Genomic DNA, 26096 nt, shown 5'->3' with positions numbered 1-26096 from the left:
AACTCTTCCCATGATTACCGTGAGTGCAAACTTTAGAAAGAAGTGGAAATGCAGTAAGGCCATCCAAAATGAACCTGCAATGTATATATACAGTAGGCACACAGCTCTTTAATGTTTGAGATACTGATATGTGTGACTCTCGAAAAGCTTCAATCTTCATTGGTTTCTGCTCAAAATGATGGGACATAGTCCACAGAATTTGCCATTAAGTTCGTAAACATTAACACGTGAACATTGTTCATTACACATGAAATCACCTAAGGCAAATCAAACCCAGCTAAAAGGAAACGTTTTGCTTATGTTCTTACGTTCGTTAATAATGTTCTCAAAACATTAGCAAAAAAAAAAAAAAAAACATTCATTAAACCTTTTTTTTTTTCTGAAACTTTTAGTTGGACATTCGTTTTTTAAGTGAAACTACTTGTTTCAGATAGTTCAGAGAACATTCAAAACATTTCAATAACGTTAGCAAAATTATTGTAATGTTATAAAATTGAATGTTCCCTTAACATTCGCAGAACCAGGGAAAAAAAACATAATTTTTAACCCTCTGATGTGCCTTGTGTGAAGGTAAAAAATCACTTAATTATTATTTTTAATTTCAATAAAATGAATGTACTATGTTTTAGTTTTTATGTATTTTTTTATTTAACATTTTGTATTTTTAGGGGATTTTATTGTATTAAATTATATTTTTCCCAGTAGTTATAATCCATTTATTTATATTAAGCACTTTTTGAGCATAGACCTGAAAAACTGTCATAAATTTTGAATGCTTTGGAGGACAGACTTAGGTTTGGTCTCTTTCTTAAAGAAGACGCTTTGTGGATTATTGTTGATGTGAAAAAAGTTTTTAAGTGAAAAAGTTTAGCTTTATTGTTATAATTTACGTATTTTAATATTTACATATTTTCCAAAACATTTCACTTTAAAACTGTGGGAAAGTCAAAGCCATAAATCTAAACAAGTCGTGTTCCAAATTTGATATCAAAAAAAAAAAAAAAAAAAAAAAAGTTTTCTGTAAGACTTTCTTTGAGCGCAGTAACAAATGTTTCCACTAGATAAAATTCACTTCCCATTCATTTCCACTGTGGGAATTTTTTATATATTTTGTTCACATAAACAGTGTCAAACAAAACCTTTACCAAGTTTCATTGCATTCTGATGAAGTAAAAAAAAAAAAAAACGCAAACCAATTTTTGGATTTCAAAAATACAATTATATATGTATATATATATATACACACCGAAGAGCACCAGAGGGTTAAAACCTTTTAACATTTTGATGTTCAGAGAACATTCATAAATAATATTTACATTACTAACTGGGAATGTCAGCAAAACATTCAAAAGCCTAGTTTCGTTAGCTGGGAAAACACACATCATGAAATAAGGCTGATTGCATAGAACGTGAGCTTTTTCTGTGTTCCACATTCGCTGAACATCTTTGACTGGATTCGGGGCTTAAAAAGGCCAAAATGTTTCTGCAGTAAACCATTGATTTCTGAAGTAGTTTTAAGAAAAATAAAAAGCCACAAATATTAAGGAAAGCATTCTGAAGGTCAGTCCTTTTTGCTCTGATTGGCTTTCAGTCTTGTGTATCAATCATGTTGCATGAACCTTTTCCGCTTTCTAATTGAGATATGGACTTGATTTCAGGTTTGATCAGGTGTATTGTGTGATGTATTTTGGCTGGGATTGTGACAGCTGTGGCACCATGTGACGCATCGATATTGATGTCGAATCACAAAAACAACCCTCATCAACTCCACCCCACTCTGACACGGAGACGTTAAAGAACCTACAGGATCTGGGGTTTGTGTGAGTGGGCTCTGTTCCTCAGTGTAACGCCATTGGCTGATTGCTGGGAGGCCCGAGATCTGATTGGAGCTCAGTGGGGGGAAGAGGGCGGGGTCAGCCTGGGCAGGTATCAGCTGATTGGCCCCTCCATCTCTCCATCCTTGTCCGACTCGTCTTGTATCTCGTCAGTGTTCCCTGAGTAACTGCTCACAGATGAGCTGATGGAAAGAGAATTTCTGAAAGAGAAACAGAAGATAATTTATTAAAACACACACACAAAGAAAAACCTTATTCTCAAGAAATGGTCTCATTTGTGTCTGCATGACAAGAGATAAAATGAACAGAAAATCTAACGAAAGGTAAAACAATATTTATAAAATAATTATAAAGAAATATATTTCATTACTGAAAATAAAGTAAATGTTAACTAAAATAAGAGAACATAAAAATGCTTAAACTTAAAACATTTCTCAACTTAATAATAAAAAGTAGGACCTAAAAAAAAAATTAATAAATTAAGAATTAAAAATATTTAAAACAAAAAAAAAATATTAAAAATAATTATTTTACAATTATTTTAAAAACGTACAAAATTTATTTAAACTATTAAGAAATAAAAAATACTTATCTAAAAAAAATTACAATTAAAATTCAAATAGAACGCAGAAAAAAAAATAGTATTATGTGTAGAAATGACCAGCCTTGTCACACAAGACTAAATCCTCAGATTAAAATGGAAGTGATTTATCATTTGTAAGCTGATCACGTCTTGTCTACTTAGGACACATTACTAGGCTTTTTCTTTAGTACGTTTGAACACTAGAAACATTTCAGATGAAGCTGTTTTTATAGTGAATCTGCGTTCTCTGAATCATCAGTGAAATCACCTGCCACCCTTGATCATTCTCCTGCACGTCTCCATCTGAACGTCCAGCCCTCGTTTCATGCTGCACATCTCCATGTACTCATGCAGATGTCTGTTCATGTCACTCTTAGCCGTAGCCAGCTCCATCTGTGCGTCAGAGAGAAAGATATAATTACATACAACATTTTATGTGTAAGAAAAGACGAGAGGTTCAGTAGGAGGATAAACACAACCACAACCAATCACAGTTTGGCTCGGGTAGAAAATACAGAAAAACATTCTAACCTCGATCTGTCCAATTGTCTCCTGATATTCCTGCTCTCTGGTCTTGATAAGAGACTCAGTCTCATCGATGAGATTTCCCAGACTTCCGTCCTAAGAAATAAGACACATGACAGCTTATTTCAATTATATTTACTCTCCGATTGTATTGAAAACAACACTAACAGAAAGAAGTACTTTTAGTTAATACTTTTACATTTACATTTAGTCATTTAGCAGACGCTTTTATCCAAAGCGACTTACAAATGAAGACATTGGAAGCAATCAAAAACAACAAAAGAGCAATATATAAGTGCTATAACAAGTCTCAGTTAGCATAAATGCAGTACACATAGCAAGGGCTTTTAAATAATATAATAAATAAAAAGAAAACAGTTAGAATAGAAAAATAATAGAGCAAGCTAGTGTTAGATATTCAGCAAGGTTGCATTAAATTGATTAAAATGTATGTTTTTAATACATTTTATTAAATTTAATGCAATTTATAAAGTTGGTGTATATGGATGTTCAGTGGAAACTCACCGTTTCTTGTGCCTCTCCGTTGCAGTCGGTGTTGTTAGTAAGGCCGTAGGGCACGTTGTAATTGGTGAAATCCTCCCATAACAGCAGCGTATCATCGTTCTCTTCCCATGTCAAACTGTCACAGTCATCATCGATCTCAAACGTCTCCCGCCTAGCAACAAATGAGTTGTCTGAATAATGTCTGCGTGTTAGGAAAAAGAAAGGGATGAGAGAGAAAGAGTAGACATTGAAGACAGTCTCGGACGGCCAGCACAAGACGAGAGTATAGAAAAGCACGAAACAGGATGCATACATACACAAACATGTTAAATGAGGCCCAGATCTGATTTTTCCCTCACTGTGAATGGCAAAATGTGCACTCGCAGTTTTAATCTGGATCTGAGTCACAGTTGTTTTGCAATGTGACTTGTTATTAGATTGTTTTAACGCATCATTAAGGCCTGACATATAAAATTCTAATCAGATTTTTTTTTTATTAAATGGAATAGTTTTTTTTAAAATAAATTTCAGAATTTTTTTTTTTAAATATAAATATTTGCTGTTTTTTTTTTTTTTTTCTTTGTAATACATCAGGTTTCATGGCTCATATAGAATGATATAATAAGAATAGAAGACCAAATTGAGCAAAAACATGCAATTTCCAAAACCATCCAACCAAATACAAATTGAATTCTTTATAATGCCATATCCATAACATTAACAATGTGTTTCGAATGAAATGTGCATTCAAGTTTTGTTTACTTCTTACTTGTTTGTATGCATGTCAGATAAGAAGTTTTGCAGTTTAGACCAGGGTATGATATGATCCATATTTCAAAAAGTACAATGTGAAGAACCTCAAAAATATCAGATCTGTGGAGGAAATCAGAATCAGGCACTTTGGGTTGCGGCTACAATAGCAGCTAAAGCCGTTAGTGAAAGTGTGGAAGTGAGAACTAGACAATACACAGAAGTACCAGCTTGACATGATCACGACATCAAAGTTAAAGATTATAACCTCAATACCCACTCATTACAAATACAAATGCCCCCCAACCAGTTGTTTTGTCTTTCTGCAATTCTTTGCCTCTCCACTTGGTGCTGCCAGAGTGTAAGCATGAGATTTGTGAGTTTGTGAGGACTCACAGCTGGTTGATCATGCGTTTCATCTCGTCTGTGATGTTGAATGGGACATCCTCCTCCGAAGTGCTGGGATCTGCATCCATCTCTGAGTTTTCCTCATCTGATACTGGCTTCTTCTCTCTCTTTTTGCACACCACAGCCATCTAAGACACACAAAAGATATCTACTTAGTGTAATTTTATGCCAGTACGTCGGCTGGTTTAGGCCTAGAAAAATACATATGATACTAAAAACCGCCAGTAGGTGGCGACAAGTCCCTGTCTTAATGAGTGATTCTTTGAATCATTCATTCAAATGATTCATTTGAAATCAATTTAAAAACAAAGCAAGAGGTTGTCTTTATTCATAGATTATTGAATTATTTACTCAGATGATTCATACAAAAACAGACTGATCAGGAACCGACTGCAGAGTTGCTCTGAGACGCACAAATGTTCTGCTCCGACTTTGTTTGGTTTTCTTGGTGAAAAAAAAACAAAAACAATTGTAACTCACTAAATATTAAAGTCATGTTTTTTTTAGTGTCGTATAAAGTTAATCTCACATACGCGATCATGAGACAATTATTACTTTTCTCCGAATTTTGAGACATTATCTTGCAATTGCGAGTTATAAAGTCTGATTCTGAGGGGGGAAAGACTTTTCTTACTATTGTGTTTATATTTTACAATTCTGACTTTATAATGCGCAATTTCATGTTTATATCACGAAAATATAAACATGAAATTCGCAACAGCAAGTTTATGCAAGCAAAGTGAGTGACATACTCAATAATGTCAGATCACATATCATTAAAACAACAATTATAATAGACAATGAATATCACACACCCCTATTAGAACTACATATTAAAATCAGCTCATGCACTGGAACTGGACTTGACTTGTGTGTGGCTTGGGCTGCAGTGCAATGTGATAAATTCATGTGCAGGGCAGGAGAGATCTTGCCTCAGCAGTTTTACTCTAGTATTGCGTGTTTTCCCCACCCTGTCTGCTGATGCTCTGGATGGACTGACGCTGAACATCTTAGACACGTCTTCTGAGTTCCTCTGCTGAGCCACGTCACACAGTTTGGCCGTGATGTCGATTCTCCTGCAGATGTCCATGTCCACCTTCATGGCTTTCTCCTGAATCTTGGTGTCGAGGTCGGACATTTGCTGAGCAAAGATTCAAGCAGTGTTAGAAACTGAAAAGAAAACTGTTTCTGTACAGATAATGAATTTATGATGCTTGAGAAACAACAGTAACAGTTGCAGTGTCATTAGATTTGTGCTTCGTCAGGATGGAGTTTGGTCTATGAACGTAGTTTCTTTTAAAAAGCAATAGTCACTTTATTTTCACTCCTATGCAATTGTCCATGAATTGTTCATTCAATTTAAATAGCAAGTATGGTCCAATCAATCTATTAAAATGTTAATTTACTTATTTTGAAAAAAGTGTAATATTACTAAAAAATTTAATTAATTGTTAATATTTAAAAAATAAAAACAATATTTTAAGAAATTACAACAAATTGTAATAATCGTATATCGGTTCAAATGAAAAAATATTATTTTAAAACTTAAAACGAATGTTATTATTTTAAATAAAAATAAATGTAAAATACATTTTAATATTCTCAAAATAAAAACTATGTTGTGAATTTTTTATTTTTTATTTAAAAACTAAGTATAGCTCACTGTTAAAAATAAAAATAATAAATAAAAATAACAATTAAAAAATAAAAAAGAACACGCTACATAAACAACTAAATGTTCAGCTTGGTTCTCTATACACTACACAAATAAAAATTTTAATTCAAAAGAAAATACTATTGCCACCAACCAATTTTTTTTTTCCAATTGAATTGATTTGTAAAATACTGTTTTTGCATGCAACTGAACAGAGTGTTCAAACAGCATTAAGTGACAATTGCGTTTAGCTGCAGTGTGCGAGTGGCTATACAGTACAGACCAAAAGTTTGGAAACATTACTATTTTTAAGGTTTTTGAAAGAAGTTTCTTCTGCTCATCAAGCCTGCATTTATTTGATCAAAAATACAGAAAAAACAGTAATATTGTGAAATATTATTACAACTTAAAATAATAGTTTTCTATTTGAATATACTTAAAAAAATAATTTATTCTTGTGATGCAAAGCTGAATTTTCAGCATCATTCCTCCAGCCTTCAGTGTCACATGTAACATCCAGTCTGTCACATGATCATTTAGAAATCATTCTAATATTCTGATTTATTATGAGTGTTGGAAACAGTTCTGCTGTCTAATATATTTGATGAATAAAAGGTTAAAAAGAACTGCATTTATAAAAAAAAAAACAATTCTTATAATATACTATATATATATATATATATATATATATATATATATATATATATATATATATATATATTACTATCACTTTTTATCAATTTAACACATCCTTGCTGAATAAAAGTATTGATTTTATTTAAAAAAAAAAAAAAGAAAGAAAAAAAATTACTGACCCCAAATTACTGACCAGTAGTGTATATTGTTATTACAAAATATTTATATTTTAAAAACATAGCTTCTTTTTTTCTTTTTTTCTTTTTTTTTTACTTTTTATTCATGAAAGTATCCTAAAAAAGTATCACATGTTCTGAAAAAATATTAAGCAGCAGAACTGTTTCCAACTTTGATAATGAATCATATTAGAATGATTTCTAAAGGATCATGTGATAATGATCCTAAAAATTCAGCTTTGCATCACAGAAATAAATGATAATTTAAAGTATAATACATTTAAAAACAATTATTTTAAATTGTAATAATACATCACAATATTACATTTTTTCTGTATTTTTGATCAAATAAATGCAGGCTTGATTTTTGATGTTCAAAAACATTAAAAATAGTAATGTTTCCAAACTTTTGGTCTGTACTGTATGTAATTGTGCAAATTCAAACGGAGAAACTCAGAGACTCTGATTCTCTTAACACAAACACACTATGCCACAGGATCACTCTAAATCATTAAAATCTTCATGCTGAACATCAATTATAAGCCACCAACAAGGACATCAACACATCAGTCATAAATCAATGCCATTGCACACAGATGCTTAGACCAACAAGTTAGTCTTGTGGTAAATCCACAGGCACGCAACAAACTTGAGCAGTTAATTTTACCTAAAGGCCTCATGGGAAACAATTGCTCTGACTCATATATTCTGTATGGAGAAGAGGAGGAGTCAAAAACATTGACCCTGTTTGTTGCTTCGTAATTAAAAACGCAACACATTTAGGGCAACATATGCAAGTTTATTTTCCATTCCACAGAATAAAAAAAGTAATTGGGACTTTCTAACAATTCTGCCTTTTCTTCCTCGTAACATTGAGGAGTCTATATTCGACAGTTCTGGGAAGAGAACTTGTATTCCTTGCATTTGTGAGATTATAAACTTGCAATTTTGAGAAGAAAAGTCTTAATTGGAGATATAAACTTGCAACTGTGATTAAAAACTAAAATCTCTTTTAAATCTCTTAAATGCAAGTTCTAAACTTGCAATAAGACTTTTTCTCAGAACTGCAAGAAAAAAGTCCGAATTGTGAGATGAAGAGTCGTGATTACTGTTTGAAAGGTTTTATTCCATGGCAAAAATAAGCTTTTATTGAAATAGATGCACGTTAAACAAATCAGGGCAATTGTTTTTCTTTATTAAACGCAATGCTTTTACAGATCACATCTTGCATTCTCTCTTACTTTCAGGTCCAGGATTTTCCTCCGATTCTCTACAGCTTTAGAGTGGCGGCGTCCGCCAGCCTTTACAATAAATAGTGATTTCAGTTCACAGCTTTTATTGCTTCAAAACTGTTAGTGATTTTTACAGCACACACTGACACTGGTGTGAATGACTGGCTGACAGATGAGGCAATTCCAAAGCAAAGATGAGTAACTAAACATTAACCCGTAAATCCAGGTGACATGGGGATAAACGGTTTCTTCATTCCTCACCATCTAGACCACAAATCGAAGGTGTGTGTGTGAGATAATGATAAAATAACAATGAGACTCAAAACAGAGCTCTGTTTGTGTGTATTGTCTTAGCTGGGTGTTTCTGCCGAAGGGGAAAGAAGCCAAATAAGACCGAGCGTGTTTCTCTGCTGTCAGGAAACAGAAGTCGTGGAAAACAACCAGTCATAGGGTTTACTTTAGAATAAAGGGATAGTTCATCCAAAAATCTAAATCTGCTGTAAATTTACACCCTGGTTCTTTCGGACAGTTTGCTGATCCACCAGTTTGTATATGTAATAATGCATGTAAAGCATATCAAATGAATAAACTTGTCTTAATCAACTCTCCTTTTTATATAAACCATGAGAAAGTATAAAAAGTTTAATTTCGCCCCTTCATTCAAGTGCTCGAATATCACTCCGGACCGTTTGTCTGAGGTTCTGGATAACAGGTAATAATGTTGTAAATGATGTTCAGAAAATAAGAAAACAGCTTTTGTACCCTTGACATTGCTTGGGAACATTTATGTACCTTTTTGACCCTCAGAAAGGTACATAGATGTACCTTGAGGTCCAATTGCAAGCCCTATGGGGTACGTTAGTGTAGATTGTACCTTGGGGGACAGAAATGGACTCCTACTGTGCCCCTATTTCTGACAGTGAATAATGTTCAGTTTCTTGCACATACTTATAACTTCACTTCATAAGACCTCAGTATACTGTCAATAGTGACAGGTGTTAATTTTTTCCCCTTGATATGCTTTTTATTCTTAAAAGCCGAATAAATGGATCAGCAAGGATTACTGTTGGTTACTAAGGTTTTACTGCTAAAAACCTTATTTAATGTTGAAGACAAAGAAAACACATACATATTTGGTGGCCCAAGGTTAAGTAAAATAACAGCACTTCTTTATTTTGGGGTGAAGTGTCCCTTTAAACTATTAAAGACTTGATTAAAAATCCATTTAATCAATATTTAATTTCTTTTAGCCGTGTCAGGAGCAATGGCTATATTCATGGCAAAAACAATTCAACTGTGACCTGATTAAAAACATCATCCAATAAATACTGTGTTTCTTGGACTGAAAACACTTTCTTATGTTGTGATCTTTATTATGAAAAAAAGATTTTGACTGTCTTCTCTGAAAAAACAAACAAACTCAGGTCTCTGTGATAATTTGGTCTCCAGATTTGGAAATACTCACATCACTCATGAGGCTCTTGAAGACCACCAGTTCAGCTTTCAGTCTTTCGACCTTCTCGTTCAGCTCGTCCTGAATGGCTTCGGATTCGTTTACATTCTGAACACACCCGAACACAAATGCAGGCAAACATGAGTACACAAAGCAACATAAGAATACATGAAATACTCTCTATGTGATGACACTTTTAGCAGCATTCAAAAGAAGACTTTTCAGCTCACGAAGACTGCATTTATTTAGTCAAAAATACAGTAAAAACACTAATATTATAATTTAATTTTAAAATAACTGAGCAAAAATAACTTCTATTTTAATATATTGTAAAGTTGAATTTATTCCTGTGATGAAAAGCTGTATTTTCAGCACCATTACTCCAGTTTTCAGTGTCACATGATCCTTCAGAAATCATTCTAATATTCTGATTGGCTGCTCAAGAAACATTTCTGATTATTATCAATGTTGTTGTGCTGCTTCATATTATTGTGGAAACTGATCCTTTTTATTTCAGAATTTTCTGATGAATATAAATGTCTTAATGAAGCTCAGTGACAGATCTTGATGTAAAACATCAACCCCAGCCTGAGCAAACACACACTCTCCATTCTAATGAAATCCTCACAGCCTCGGCTCTGAAGGCTGGAGAGGAAATCTATACGACTCAGGACAGAATTTAAAAAGCTGGCTCTGAGCATGTTTGGGATCTCTGGGGACGCTTCTCTCCTCTGCGGTTTTGCTGACCCATAATCCAACACGAACACAGACGCAGCCATTTATTGATTTTCCCGCTGCATTAGCAGAGGACGGATCTCACACATGCAGCACGGTTCTGAGGGAACGTGGGGAGTTTGAGACTGACATGGATGCAGCACTGGGCCACGCGGACATATTTAAACTATTAAACTCCTAAATGCATCCCATTTACAGCCCTGTCCCAGATTGTTTGAGGTCTCTCACACACACAGTGGAGTTGAGATATCTTCTAAGACTTTAAAGGAGAAACATGTAAGAACCAATAGAGCAAAATTATGTGTCAAATTATACAAAAAACTGGTCCAAACATTACATTGCTAATATAGATGTTAAAATGTATTTATTTAAATATATAAAAGTTTTTACACACACACACATACATATATATATATATGCATTCATTCAAAACAATTTTCTTGCCCCTGTATGTTTTCAAATATATTTTCTAATGCATTTTAATATAAATATATTAATATTGTCCAAAAATACATTTTCCCAAATAGATTTTGTATTCAATCAAAATGTATTTTAAGACTGGAAATGTATTTGTATTTTTTGCCCCTTGAATTATGTTTGAATAATTTTTTTTTCTCATATATTTTCTGGCCATTTTTATGAAAGCTCAATTTTTCAAAATACATTTATAAACTCAAAATGCATTTTAAGATCAGAAAGTATGATGTATATTTTTTCGAACACATTTTCTGTCCAGTTAATTTTATATTTATTTTATGTTTTTATTTTTACATACAGATTTTTAGATCGGCCTTTGAATTACGATTTCTAATATATATTAGTATTTAACCCAAAAACAAAATTCTGTCATCATTTATTCACTCTCAAGTTGTTCCAAAGCTGTATGAGTTTCTGTGTTCTGTTGAACACAAAAAAAGATATTCCGAAAAATGTGTGTAAACAAAAAGTTGACGGTAGCCATTGACTTCCCTGGTATTTATTTTCATACTATGGAAGTCAATGGGGACCTGAAACTGTTTGGTTACAAACATTCTAAAAAATACAGTCACATACAGGTTTGGAACAACATGAGGGTGAGTAAACGATGACAGAACTTTCTCTTTACAACAAAAATCATAAATTCCACATATATTTTGACCAGAAAAATTATCTTATTTGTGTTTTGCATTTGTAGTTGGGCATTTTAAATATGATGCTTTAACTGTATAATGTCAGTATTCCCCTACATCATGATATCTGGATGTCATAGTTGTCAGCTACGAGGTTGTAAAGTGAGAAACCCATCTCATATAGATGGCAACTGTAATCAGTATCACAGTGAGAGAGTCTAGACGGCTGGAGCACAGGTGAGCTCACCTCCTGCAGCGTCTGCACCTTCGACTCCATCTGTTCTCTTCTCGACAGCTCCTCCTCCCATCTGCAACACACGGGACACACCTCTGATGAGTCTGATAATCACTATGAGTCATTTTATATCATGGTAACAGTGCACATTTATGTCATATTTTAACAACAGTCTTAAAGCCTCCTTTGGTGGAGAATCCATACTTAAACACAAATAAAAGCTACTTCATTCATCTTCATTGTTTCTGTAGGCTGATGAAGCTCAAACCACAAGATCAAATAATTCATTACAAATAAAAAGGTCTGACACCAGTCAGTGCAAAAACAGCAACCAGCAAAAAAAAAAAAAACAATTTTAAAGGGGTCATCAGATGAAAAATTCACTTTTACAAGTTGTTTGAAATGATATGTGTCTTGGCAGTGTGTGTACACAACCACCATATAATAATTAAAGTCCACCCAGTGTCAAATCCAGCCGTTCTCAACTTCTTGTCTGTGTGATGACCGAGCCCCAACCTCCCGCTCTCTCTCCTGAGGCCAATAAGGAAGTGACTAAAACTGCAATTCGTCGACTGGCCGCTTGAGGCTGGCTGCAAAAGGGAGTCAGTCCCATAGACTCCCCATGTTAAAATGCCCAACTTTACAGCAGAAAAAAAACATGTTTACAGCCTGGTGCAAAAAATGATTTTGGTCTAAATAGCTCATTTTGCCCTTCATGACAACTGTGAGGGGGGTAAATCTTTTTATAACTCATCCGTTTAAATTATATTAAGACTTAAAGTTCTGCATAACTAAGGGCGTGGCCACTTGAGTGGCAGGGGGATTGCAGCTGTTGACACTGCCGTCGCGCTAGGTGGGCGTGGCTTCAGCAAGTAGCTCCCACCTTTTTGCCCATTTTTGATTGTCTGGGAGAGTCGCGCGGTGACGTGCTGCCAAGATGGCGACGGCCCGCTCTGCACACTTTAGGCTTCAAAAACCACACTTCAGGAGTCTACGGGTGACGTCACGGACACTAAGTCCATGTTTTAATACAGTCTGTGGTGATGACACCCCTGATCATATATATAGATCAGTGGATGTCACACAGATCCAGGCCCCTCCCATGATTGTTGATTGACACTGGTGTTTTACCCTAGCCCCGCCCCTGAGTGAGCTGTGAACAGTCTGCGATTGTTTCCACCCCGGAGCAGGGGTAGACAAGAATGACTCCTAAGAGGTGTTTTGTTGTTGGATGTGATAATGAAGATTATCACATTACAGTCTTCATTTACTTCTGACATCTGACATTATGTTTGTTTTTGAAGGGAATGTGCCCCCGATCTACCTAAATGCATCTATGTTTGTGCGAATCATTCGTGATCCAGCCTCATCTACAGAAGAAGTGAGTACAAGGTTCTATAAATCTTTGCAAATCATCTTTCCTAATAACGTGCTAGGTGGCAAGTTCTGTGGCAAAATGCAGCTAAAGTTTACAGTCTCATGAGAATGACTTGTCAACCCATAGAAGAGAGGGGCCGGGTGAGCAGAGCTCATGAATATTTAAAGGAACACGCACCGAAATGGGTTGCTGCAAACAGAGCTGTTTTCAACAAGATAAAAACAGTGTTGTTTTACACTACCATTGAAAAAAATTTAACCAAAGTATGTTATAGACTTTTTATTAAGACCATAAAGAATCATATCAACTTGTGGAAAATAGGCATCAGATGACCTCTTTAAGTATAGTTCAACATATATTTACATAAATACATATGCACAATATATACAATATATTTTGTGTTTGTATTGTGTTGAAGGCTCATCATATCTGTTCCTCAGCTCAGGAATCCTCTGGTAAAGCCCCGGGTGTGCTCCTCTGCTGTCTGTGGTGTGTGTGCCTACCCCAAGGTGTCTGGGACATGGCAGATCTGTCACCCAGTAGTGCTCTGACTGAGAGTGGAAAACCAGCACAACCAATGGGAAACTAAATAGTTTTGTATGGGTGGGCAATATACCGGTAGATACGATTAAGTGGTAGAAGTTTGTCATTCGGTACAGATTTTGAACTGTGGTTACACGCTTATGTGATGTTGCTGTGCTATCTGGTCACGAAAACTTTGCAGCAGCAAAAGGAAATTCTTTTCGCTGTATGTGCACACTGTCTGAGATACTATTTCTGAGTCCTGTCAGAGAGGTGCACGCACATGAAAATTGTGCTAAGAGAGCATCTGAGTTTTGAACGTTATTTTTGTTGCTTTATAGGACTTAAATGGTTAAATACACGCACTTGAATGTGTCAAAATGACCCTCTTTGCAAGTACCCTCGTAAACTTAACCCTAGCATTAATTTTGGTCTTAAGTGAAAGCAGACAGCTGAAAAAGAAAACGTGTAACAGCGTTTTGGATCCGGGCAGCTCTTAAAGTGACAGCAGTATAACATTACTGTCTTTCATTCAAGTTAATCAAAAAAACAAAAGATGAAATCTCTCACTGCTCTTGACTAAATCACTTTTGTAATTTAATTAACACAGTGAAGAGTATGCAGTGTTTTTATTCCTACAATGTAGCATTTTTTTATATATTCTAATGTTGTTTTTTGTCCTATTTTGTAATGATTATATATTTATTCTTATGTATTAACTGATAGTTAACTGTTCTTCAGTGATCTTGAGTTGTTGTATTTTTAGGCTGGTTAATATATATATATATATATATATATATATATATATATATATATATATATACATATATATGCGTGTGTGTGTGTGTGTGTGTGTGTGTGTATAAACACTGGTGAAAAGAATTATGAAATTTATATAATATCAAAAATGTCGATATCATATTTTTTTAGGAGTTTTGAACACTGGCTGGTTATGTACTTGCTCAAAAATTTATGTAGTATAGTTTTTAACCAAAAAAAAAAAAAGTTACGGACTGCAGCTATAAAGTTAATTGTGACTTTTATCTCACAATACTGACTTATTTTATGATCATAAATTATTATAAAAACATAGAATTAAATATTAAAAAAGAGACTTGTATATTTGTTCAAGGAAGACACACTATAGAATATAACAAGGTTAGGTTATTGTGTATTGTGTGGTCTCTGTTGAGTTTATAGCAACCTAGTAAATAAAAATAAGGAAACAAGAAACCACAACCCAGACAAGTGCTTCTGAAAGCACTAAAACCATTACTGTAAATATATACATGCATCATATACAGTATCTGCTACTTACAGGCTGCAAAGTATGACTGACAGCTATAAAGAGGCAGTTAATCAAATGTGTAAATATAAATGCAGACCAGCGCTGTGCACCAGAGGGAATCTTTCTACAGACAATCAAATCATTTCTGAGACATCACTCTCTGTTGTCATGACAACGCTTGAGTTGACTACTAAAATAGCACATTGAGCAGATGAAGCGCTCGATCACATTTCCTGCCGGCTCTGACCTGCTTCACCGTTACTACGGTGAGGTAAACAGTACACACTCGCTCTGCAGGGCTTCTGAATGAGACAGAGTTCTATTAAGGATACAGAGCCATGTGATGTCAGCATACTAATTAGGGTACTTGAGAATCTAAAGTGAATGAACTGGAAACTGCCCTAAAGATACACACACACACACACGCACGCACGCACGCACGCACACACACACACACACACACACACACACACACACACACACACACACACACACACTCTTAAATGCACATCAAAGACACTTCAGCAAATCACATGCCATCACAAAACATTGCAGACCTTTGCTTTCCTGTTGCCAAAGAAACTGTGGAAGAAAATATACACTTAAACCAAGGAAACCTCTGAAAAATGAGCAAAGCACACAGTGTTTGCCTCCTGAAAAGATCACAGTCCAGTGCTGCATACTACCAAGACTACAGTCAATTACATTATACATACTGCAATCTATCTATCTATCTATCTATCTAAATAAATGTCGGCAACAATTAATGGTAGGCTTTTATTCAGTGCTTTTCGTATCATCCTTTTGCCGAGATAACATCTCTGAGTCTTTGCCTATGATGCTTGATAACTTTGGAGGACACCTGAGAAGAGATCAGAGACCATTCCTTCAGACCCGTCAGAATACCCAGACCGTTCTCATCCCGAGGCGTCATATACTGACCCTTTTGACATTTCGTCTAGAATACCAGCTTCATGTTGGCTTTTCTCCTCTTCAGTTCACCTTACTCATATTCTATAAGGGTTCAGGGCAATGACGGAATATTTTTATGGGGAGTCGTGGCCTAATGGTTAGAGAGTCGGACTCCCAATCGAAAGGTTGTGAGTTCGAGTCCCGGGCCGGCAGGAATTGTGGGTGGGGGGAGTGCATGTACAGTTCTCTCTCCACCTTCAATACCACGACTTAGGTGCCCTTGAGCAAGGCATCGAACCCCCAACTGCTCCCCGGGCACCGCAGCATAAATGGCTGCCCACTGCTCCGGGTGTGTGCTCACAGTGTGTGTGTGTGTTCACTGCTCTGTGTGTGTGCATTTCGGATGGGTTAAATGCAGAGCACAAATTCTGAGTATGGGTCACCATACTTGGCTGAATGTCACTTCACTTCACTCACTTTTTGGTTTGTGCTTAGTGACCCATTTTTGTTCTGAGTTTGATGTTTGTTTTTGTATCATTGTCCTGTTGTAAAATCCAACCTCGGCCATTTCTAGCATGGACAGTCAGTTTTATTTAATTTTTTTTTTTTTAATCTGTTGATATTTACAGTTTTTCTCAGTCGCTTGGGTACATTTCTCGAATCAACCTTGAGATTTGCAGAACAGTAAGTGCATTTCTCAAAACAACTCGTACAGCAAGAGCAAAACACCATGGATTACCTGCAAAAGCCAGTCTCCTGCTCAAAATCCTTAGTTCATCTCTCAAAAATAAATATCTGTGTCAATGAACATGTCAGTGCCATCGAATGACAAGTCCTTGTGTCATAGTTTACGGATAAGACAGTCAAATCACTTAGTCATGTTGTCAATATAACAGTGTACTCTGGAGGGATGTTCTGATGTAAAGCATGGCAACATTTTAGAAAAAAAGTTACTGTATTGAACAGTATGCCATATGCTTATCTATGACATATATCTATTTAAAAAGTACACATTTACACATTACTGTATGTGGAATATTGATTGAAAGAGACTGGATAGAATTCCCAGTTACAATTTTACTAGTGGTCTGACTCTGACCTAAAAAATAACAATAAAAAAAACCTTTACAATGTCATTGTGATATAGAAAATGGGCACAAAGATGAAAATAAGTCAATTGTCAGAATGTGTAACTCTTGTGTTGTCCTCTGTCTATACAGTATAAGCTTTCCAACTGAAGATTCATGAGATGAACCTTTGAGCTATTTCAGAGAAATGGTTTATCATTGGTTTATCATCTACATTCTCTTCATAAGTCAAGATTCACTTGCACAATTCATGCTAAATTGAACAAGATGGCCAGGACTTCTGGCAGAAATATAGGCCAACAAAATAAAGATACAGAAGTATATTTCATTGTACACATGGGGCACTTTTTTACTTCTGTGTGCACCAAACCCTTCTTGAGTGTTTTCTGACTATAGAAATCAGTCCTGATTGAAGTTCCAGTAGTGTCTGGAAAATTAATATGTTGGCGTTTGTTTGCGCTTAAGAGCATTTTCTTTTCTTGATATTTTTCTTGAAACCCTCCCCAACTTGTGATGATGTAGGTGCTGTTTTTTTTGTTTTTAGGCTTTGCAAACCAAAGACTCAGCTATTTTCCAGCTGTGATTTTTGGAAAGTCGTTAGCCACTCAAATTTTCCTCCTTGCCTTGCATACGGACGATATAGACCCATGTCCTCTTCCAGGCAGATTTGTAATATTTTGTGTTGATTGAAGATTTTTAATTATTGTCCCAATGGTGCAAAATATGTGCATTTTTTTTGTATATGTGGTATTTTCTATCCATCCATCCATCCATCCATTCATCTAATGTAACCCAATAACCTGTTAACCTTCCGTGCAGTCAGATATGTGACTCTGCTGCTGGTCACTGTATGCTCTCTCTCTCTCTCTCTCTCTCTCTCTCTCTCTGTGTGTGTGTGTGTCTGGACTGATGCTGATTGAATGCTGTTCCTAAAGTGCTGGTGTGTGAATCACACTGCTGCTGCTGCTGCAGAGCTCCGCAGATCACCTGAGTTCATCGGCTGCGTCAGCCAATCACAACGCAGCGCATCACTTCCTGCTGGATGCAGGGTGGCGTTAGCAGTGATGCAGAGGACAGAAGGACACAATCTGATCACACTGGACAGTCTGGACATTTGTATAGTGTAAAGAGAGTCTTATTGTCATTAGAATTCATAATTATGCTCACGAATATAAACAAAAAAATATGAATATAGTGTTTTCATGTTTCCACAAAATAATTATGTTTAGCAGACATGAGAAGAAATGCATATCAGAAACTGCAGCGTTACAACAGCAAATATAGGCCACCATTAAAAATGTTTTCTTGAGCAGCAAATAAGAATATCTGAATGATTTCTGAAGGATCATGTGACACTGAAGACTGGAGAAAAGATGCTGAAAATTCAGCTTTGATCACAGGAATAAAATACATTTTTATATATAGTCACATCGAAAAAAAATTACTATGAATTGCAATTATATTTCACAATATTACTGTCTTCACTTTATTTTTGATCAAATTAATGCACCCTTTACTGAGCACAAGAAACGTCTTATAGAATGGTAATGTGCAGTCTTTTGCTTCTGACCATGGACCAAAAACACAGCAGTAGCATTGGTCTCATTGGCAAAAAAGAATCACTTAAGCCCACATTTATCTCCAGAACAACTAGTGAGGTGTATCCAGTAACCAATGACCATAATCTCAGGAGCTACAACAAGAGAACCAGTTCACTCCCAAACCCCATAAGGAGAGCTGGACCGGCTTTCTGTTTGTTTGAGAGGCTAACATAGACCTTACAAGGACAGATGGCAACAGATGAGAAAGTCACTCACCGCACAGATGTCCAGCTGCTGATGAGCGCATGCTTTATAAATGGGTCCCATCATGCGCTGCACAAATGATTCAGTGTCACAAAAATCTCTAGGTTAATCTCACTGCTTTTAGGCCTAAATTTAAGATTTATGTTTTTCATGTAACACACAATTTCCATTCATTTGGATCACACCATTTTAACGTAAACAAACTACTTAACTGATAGCCTATATAAAGTGTTTTTGAGCTCACAAGTCATTGGTTTATGACTGCAAATGAATAAGAGACCAAACTATATTTCCCATCATTCTCTATGGCAGCTCAAAATTAATAAAATACAGAGATAATGCAGCAAATGCATTCATAATTTGCCTCTTTTCCCCCTTTATTTTGGCTCTGTAAACCTGGCAAGTGATAAGAGAGGTGGAAATATAATTGCCAAAACAGTAATTTCACAGGGGCACTTATACTTATATTCAAATATGACAGAGGCATATCCTAATATCTTGTAGATGAGAGGGAAAATGTTTATAGCCAGCTGTTTGCGTCTACAGATGTCTCATGGCTATAAAAGCTGTTTTTTAAGAGTCTTCCAGTTTTATAGCGCTATACCAACTGGGATGTGAGCACATCGTGTGCAGTTGCTTTAAAGAGAGCAACCTGTTCCCTGATATGTTCTTCTGCGCCTTAGTTCTACTCATCTTAATTTATTCAAGTGTGTTTTGACCAGGGATCCATCTCAGCTGAAATGCTGCTGCATGTGCAGAAATGTAAGTGGAAGCGATTGCAGGAAATCGGCGATGTGTTTGTGAGTTCAGGGTCTGTGTAATTAACCTGATATTCACAGAACAGAACAGATCCTTCTGCGCTCATTCACAGCAGTCTAATCAAACTCGTACATCACGCACACATTCAGATGCTGGGATTTATCGCTAATACTCTTTTTACGGTGTGTTCATTGGTCCATTGGTGATAGCCTCTGACGTCTTCACCATGTGGGTTTATAGCATGTCGTGAGCGAATATTTCACACTGATCCTACTGACCTCTAGTAGAGAAGTGCAAGAGACAGAGTGGCCCTATGAAAACTGTTCAATTTTTTACTGCATTCCGTGTTTTCCGTTTCCAGATTTTATGGATATGGATTCCATTTTAAAGGCGCAATATGTAATATTAGTAGTAGTAGTAAAAATAGCAGAAATCACTATATCTATGTTATATATATTTTTTAGTTGTGTACTTACATTATCCCAACAGTTTCCACGAACTTTCAAATCCGGAGAAATTATAGTTTAATTAGAAGACACGGCACGTTTCTTTATTTCCGTTTTGTCGCCCGTCTATAGCGTCATATAAACTTTGACCGCTCTGGTTTATCTAACTTCCTGCGGAACGCCAAATACAAAGGTGATCAGAAGCAAAGAAGAGACGAAGAAGAAAAAGTAGTAGCTAGCCTTGATCGAGATTATTATATTTTATATTTATATTGTTTATATTCGTATTTATACCTCAATCAATAACTTAGTTATGGATCATGATTATGCTTTGCCTGCACGTTCTGTGAAGTGCAAATGTACGGGTGAAATAAATGACCTGAGAAGGTTTTGGGACAAGAGAAGAAACAAGACATGGGTAAACATTGGAGTTGCATTTCCAAGATAGAGAGAGCTTCGTGACAAGCTGAAACTACAGAGAGATGCCGAACTCGCTTGCATTCTAATAAACAGGTATGCATCCATTCAGCTAACTGTATCTATCCGTATATTTTGTGAAACGATGATGTCTTGTGTAAAACGCACACAGACTAGCTCTCATGTATAGTATAATGTAAAACCACATTTGTTCTCTATCTAGCTGGATAAAGTAGCTTCAAATGCAGTTCACTATCTTGTTCGATATCATAGTATAAACGTAATTCTAATTATTAACGAAAGGCGACCGTGTTTTTTTAACATATATTACTACTAGCTAGATGGAATATTGATTTGATAGGGGTCTGATAATTCATATATATCTCCGTTCGAAAAGACGTTATAGTAAAAATACTAAGTTAGAATGAGTGAGGAATGTGGGGAGCGACAGAGTGCGTGTTCCAATGACAACAACTCCCATGAGCCCACGCTCTTTCCCGACGTCATCAAAGTACGTCTTATGTTATTATTTTGATTGAGTGACCCCTGGTGGCCAAAAATCCCATACTGTACGTTTAATTGTATTTAAATTGTAATTGGATCTAATTAATTTAAATAATAACATTTTAACAATTTAATAATTTCTTACATTTTTAAATATAATAGTGCCCTATGAAATAAATGTAATTTATTCAGAAATGTTGTGTTTTCCATTTTATTATTCCTGGATTCCATTTGAATGGTTTACTTAAATTGTAATAAACAAAATGTATTTAATCAATTTAATTTATATATATATATATATATTTATATATATATATATATATATATATATATATATATACAACAATTATAGTGCCTTAGGAAATGTGTATGAATTAATTTATTTAAATTCTGTTTTCCATTTTAATTCATTTTTAGTTCAATTTTAATAATCAAAATGGTGTGCACCATTATTCAGACATGTTCAGTTTTAATATTTCTGTATTCTGTTTTATCATTTAATACAGATTTATTATCAAAATCTAATGAATGCATTAAAGCAAACTATTTTATGTTTTAAAATTGTATCAAAAGAAAGAATTCCTTTAATTTTTTTTATAGTTCTGCACAACAGAGGTTTATTGTTTTAAATTAAAACACCACCAAAAATGTGAAATATTGTGTGATAAAAATGTGTAATATTGTGTGATATTCCTTTAAAAATAATGTTTTAATACGTTGTATTATCATTACTTTATAACTACTTTAAGAAGCACATTCTACTGTACAACAGTAATATATATCTATCATCATTTCATCAAGTCAAAACATACTTTTATTTTGATGGGTTGTAGTAAAGACTGAGTTTATGTTGCTGAATTTGAAGCTCATACTAGCAAACAACTCTTACTCCTATGGCAGAAAGTGTAAAAACTTTCTTTCTTGCATGGAAGACTTAAGAATTCACTCAAGTCTGAGTTACTGTACGTGCCAAAGTTTAATACTCAGGATTAAAGGGTTTAATAAATAACATGATCGATTGTAATTGTGCAGCTTGCCTTAACAAGCACCATAACTATTTGCACAAGACCTGTTAAAAAAAGTTATGACCACATAAGCTGTTCGAGGCAGAATGCAGAAACCTCATGAATCATCTGGCAGTGACAAACATCTTCCTTGAAATGCTTCCAAATAATAATTGCAAGTTATTAAAAAGGGAAATTTAGTTGCATAACCAAGGAACACTTAAATAATTGTGCAGAATACAAAACAGTTTACAGTTCATTCAACTTTTCAATGAATTGTAATGGGAAATAAATCAGATTAGGGACAAAACAGATTAATTTTCACTTGATTTAACTAGGCTTGATACAATCTTTATTTAATCTTTGAAAAATCATTTGATACCATTTGAGCGAATGTAAGTGCCTGCAGTAACACAGTTTAACCAGTGTGGTGCTGTGCTCTCTGCTTGCAATCCAATAGAAGAAGACTCGCTTATGCGACATGAAAACTAAAAAAAAAGATTTTGGCTACTGTAGAATTTGGGTAAGTTTAACAAAACTACAACCAAAAAATACTGTCATGCATGAGGCCCTGAAATTGTCTTTTCAGAGTACAAAGCAGTACGATATTAGGACGCAGAGTTTTACTGTTTTGCAAGCATCCCGATGCTGCTGAGAGCGACATTTAGACAAATATGGAAATAACAAGATAAACACACAACAAAAATGCCAACAATGAAAAAATAGCAGTTAAGAAAGCATCCGATCACAGCGAGGTGAATTTTTGCACCAGCTCTACAGTCGGCACTCCAGTAAAGTCCCATCACCTTTACTTATACAGCACTTTATACAACAGATAAGTTGCAAAAGCGTTTAAAGCCTAATGATTAATCAGTGATTAATCATTCTAATAATCGTTAGATTCATCTATTTTCTAAATAATTATTTTGTTACAGCCCTAACCTTAACCCATTCGCTACAGGACTCATTCTACATAACATATTGCCCATCTATCTATCTATCTATCTATCTATCTATCTATCTATCTATCTATCTATCTATCTATCTATCTCGATCGATCGATCGATCGATCTATCTATCTATCTATCTATCTATCTATCTATCTATCTATCTATCTATCTATCTATCTATCTATCTATCTATCTATCTATCTATCTATCTATCTATCTATCTATCTATCTATCTATCTATCTATCTATCTATCTATCTATCTACCTACCTATCTATCTATCTATCTATCTATCTATCTATCTATCTATCTATCTATCTATCTATCTATCTATCTATCACACACACATCAGGACTTAATGAATATATGAATCAGCTGGTTTCCATGAGGCGTCTCTCCTTGCTTCAGAAACAGATCAGACGTCATGAACACAGCACTGCAAATACAGAGGGAGAAAATAACCCACACCTCAAAATGATCTGTGAGCGTATCAGTAACAGCTGACCGGAGGCCACACAGAGGACAGACTCGGCTCTGAGCAGACCCTTGAGAACTGCTTATGAACTGTGGATTAGATCCAAAGAGTCACTGTTAACACAACAACATCATATCCAACATCATAGCTGATGCCTCCATTCACAGATACTGCTCAAACTGTAACAGTAAATATAAACGCCTCCCTTACAGTAGATTTATTTTATAAATAAATGTGTCTGATCATTTTAGTTTAGCATTTTTTTTTCATGACATCAGACTCTAATCATATTGATGTTGCCATCAATTTATTAAAGGGTTAATAGAATAGTTCATAAACACCTATTGTCCATAAAAACAATCAACTGTTTGGTTCCCAACATTTTCCTAAACATCTTTTGAGCTCAACAGCTGAAAGAAACGCATGCAGGTTTGTAACAACACGATGGTGAGTAAAAGATGACTGAATTTTAATGTTTGGGTGAGCTATCGCTTTAAGTCCTTGGAAACTGCACACAGTAACAGGTTTTAAGACAACACCTGAGACAAAATAACTGTTACTAAGGATGTTTGGTTTTATTTACATGGGATTTAAACAAGACATTAAACCAGGGTTAACCGCAGTGTGAAAAGCCTGGAGAGAGTGCTGTTTCATTCTCTAGAAGACGCCCAACACAAGCTCAGTACAACAACTAGGGTGTGAAGCAACAAAAAAAAGTGACGAAGCACAAAACAGCTCACGTGTGGATTTAGAGATGAAAACTAGGTATCCAGACATGTGTGAAACAGGTGTGGACATTTAATACAACAACTGACACAGTCATGAAGCATCTGAGCAGCTGGCATGTGATGTTATCCTAAAATGGGTCACAGTTGGTCCTGACGGCAAGAGCAACTGACTATCTAAAATTTATAATATATATCTCATTTTTATATATTCTGTTCTGATGACAGGAAAAAACATGCAACTAACCAAATAATCATGCAGAGTTAGGATATGAGTGACTTGACATTCAGCCAAGTATGGTGACCCATACTCAGAATTCATGCTCTGCATTTAACCCATCCGAAGTACACACACACACACACACACACACACACACACTGTGAACACACACACACACACACACACTGTGAACAGCCATTTATGCTGTGGCGCCCGGGGAGCAGTTGGGGGTTCGATGCCTTGCTCAAGGGCACCTCAGTCGTGATATTGCCGGCCCGAGACTCGAACCCACAACCCTAGGGTTAGGAGTAAAACTCTTTAACCACTAGGCCACGACTTCCCAACACATATTAATATTTATATAGCGAAATAAATATAAACTTTTCAAATAAGAAGGGGAAATGGTTACTATATGTTTGCACAAATCCACATGTCAGTGTTGTTTCATGTTTAAAATTTTGTATATTTTTGGGTCTATGTATTGTAATATACAGTATATTTTTATATTATCTATCTATCTATCTATCTATCTATCTATCTATCTATCTATCTATCTATCTATCTATCTATCTATCTATCTATCTATCTATCTATCTATCTATCTATCAATTATAACATTGTTATTAATTTATAATTAGATATGTGACCCTGGACCACAAAACCAGTCATAAGGGTGAATTTTAATTGAGTTTCATGCATCATAATAGACAATAAATAAGCTTTCCATTGATGTATGGTTTATTAGGATCAGACAATATTTGGCTGAGACACTACTATTTGAAAATCTGGAATCTGAGGGTGCAAAAAATAAAAATTAAAAATAAATTTGCCAGTTGTCCAGATTAAGTTATTAGCAATGCATATAACTAATCAAAAATAAAATTTTGATATATTTATGGTAGGAAATTTACAAAACATCTTCATGGAACATGATCTTTACTTAATATCCTAATGATTTTTGGCAATTAAATTTTGCCCCATACAATGTATTTTTGACTATTGTTACAAATATACCTGTAGCCCCTTTCACACTGTCATTCCGGCAAATACACGGGTAAAGTGTTCTGGCAATTGTTCCCGGGTCGCTAGATTCTGCACTTTCACACTGCCAGTGATTACCCAGGATATGTGCGTGCTTTCACACACAACCCGTAAAGATCCCGTAACGACACGTAACATCAGGGTGTGACGTGTAATGTACGAGTCGAAAGCGCTAGGCACGTTATACTTTCACTGAAGCAAGCAAACGATCTCGGCGTCAGCGTGGAAAGTGAGGAACTAACTGATCTCTGCTTCATTACAGTTTGCACATATTTTTTTTCGCGAACGTTGCTCTTTCTTCAAAACAGCCGGTAAAAGAGTCGCACGATAACGTGCGTCATCACTTCGACACGGCATTAGATCTGGCATTTGTTCACACAGCGCTTGTCCCGGGTCGAACCCGGCAATGCTGGAATCAATCCCGGGACGTGGTTGCTTTCACACAGAAGGCGACCCGGCAATGTTCCGGCAATATGCAGGGTCCGACGTGCAGTGTGAAAGGGGCTTAAGTGACTTATGACTGGTTTTGTGGTCCAGGGTCACATATTATGTGTATGTTTTTTATTACCACTTCCATGTAAATGTAAATACATGTAATATTAATTTTAATTTTAAGGATGTTTTTGCTTACTTTATTTTTGTCACCACCACCAAAGTCGTATCTGTAAGACGCAAAACATGCAAAACAATCAACTTCCAGATGTGCAGAAGGTGACCGTCACGGCCCT

At 35.4% G+C, this 26096-nt stretch overlaps 1 protein-coding gene across 5 annotated transcripts in view; it reads right to left on the bottom strand.

Moving 5' to 3' along the window:
* Window positions 1-1704: 1704 nt before the first annotated feature.
* LOC132126565 (intermediate filament family orphan 2-like) overlaps window positions 1705-26096 on the bottom strand; it is a 33519-nt gene continuing 9127 nt past the window's right edge. The window contains exons 2-10 of one of the 5 annotated variants that reach the window (XM_059537880.1): window positions 11848-11908; window positions 9769-9864; window positions 8313-8372; window positions 5576-5746; window positions 4594-4733; window positions 3469-3649; window positions 2950-3039; window positions 2687-2811; window positions 1705-2035 (exon numbers count right to left, since the gene is read on the bottom strand). In XM_059537880.1, coding sequence (XP_059393863.1) covers window positions 1930-2035; window positions 2687-2811; window positions 2950-3039; window positions 3469-3649; window positions 4594-4733; window positions 5576-5746; window positions 8313-8372; window positions 9769-9864; window positions 11848-11908 — 1030 coding nt within the window. In that variant the 3' untranslated portion in view covers window positions 1705-1929. The remainder of the gene's footprint in view (window positions 2036-2686; window positions 2812-2949; window positions 3040-3468; window positions 3650-4593; window positions 4734-5575; window positions 5747-8312; window positions 8373-9768; window positions 9865-11847; window positions 11909-26096) is intronic. The other 4 variants (XM_059537881.1, XM_059537882.1, XM_059537883.1 and 1 more) reach the window with 4 other exon arrangements.

Source organism: Carassius carassius, chromosome 44, assembly GCF_963082965.1.
Source record: "Carassius carassius chromosome 44, fCarCar2.1, whole genome shotgun sequence".
NCBI classification, from domain to species: domain Eukaryota; kingdom Metazoa; phylum Chordata; class Actinopteri; order Cypriniformes; family Cyprinidae; genus Carassius; species Carassius carassius.
This window is presented reverse-complemented; position numbering and strand designations above follow the sequence as displayed.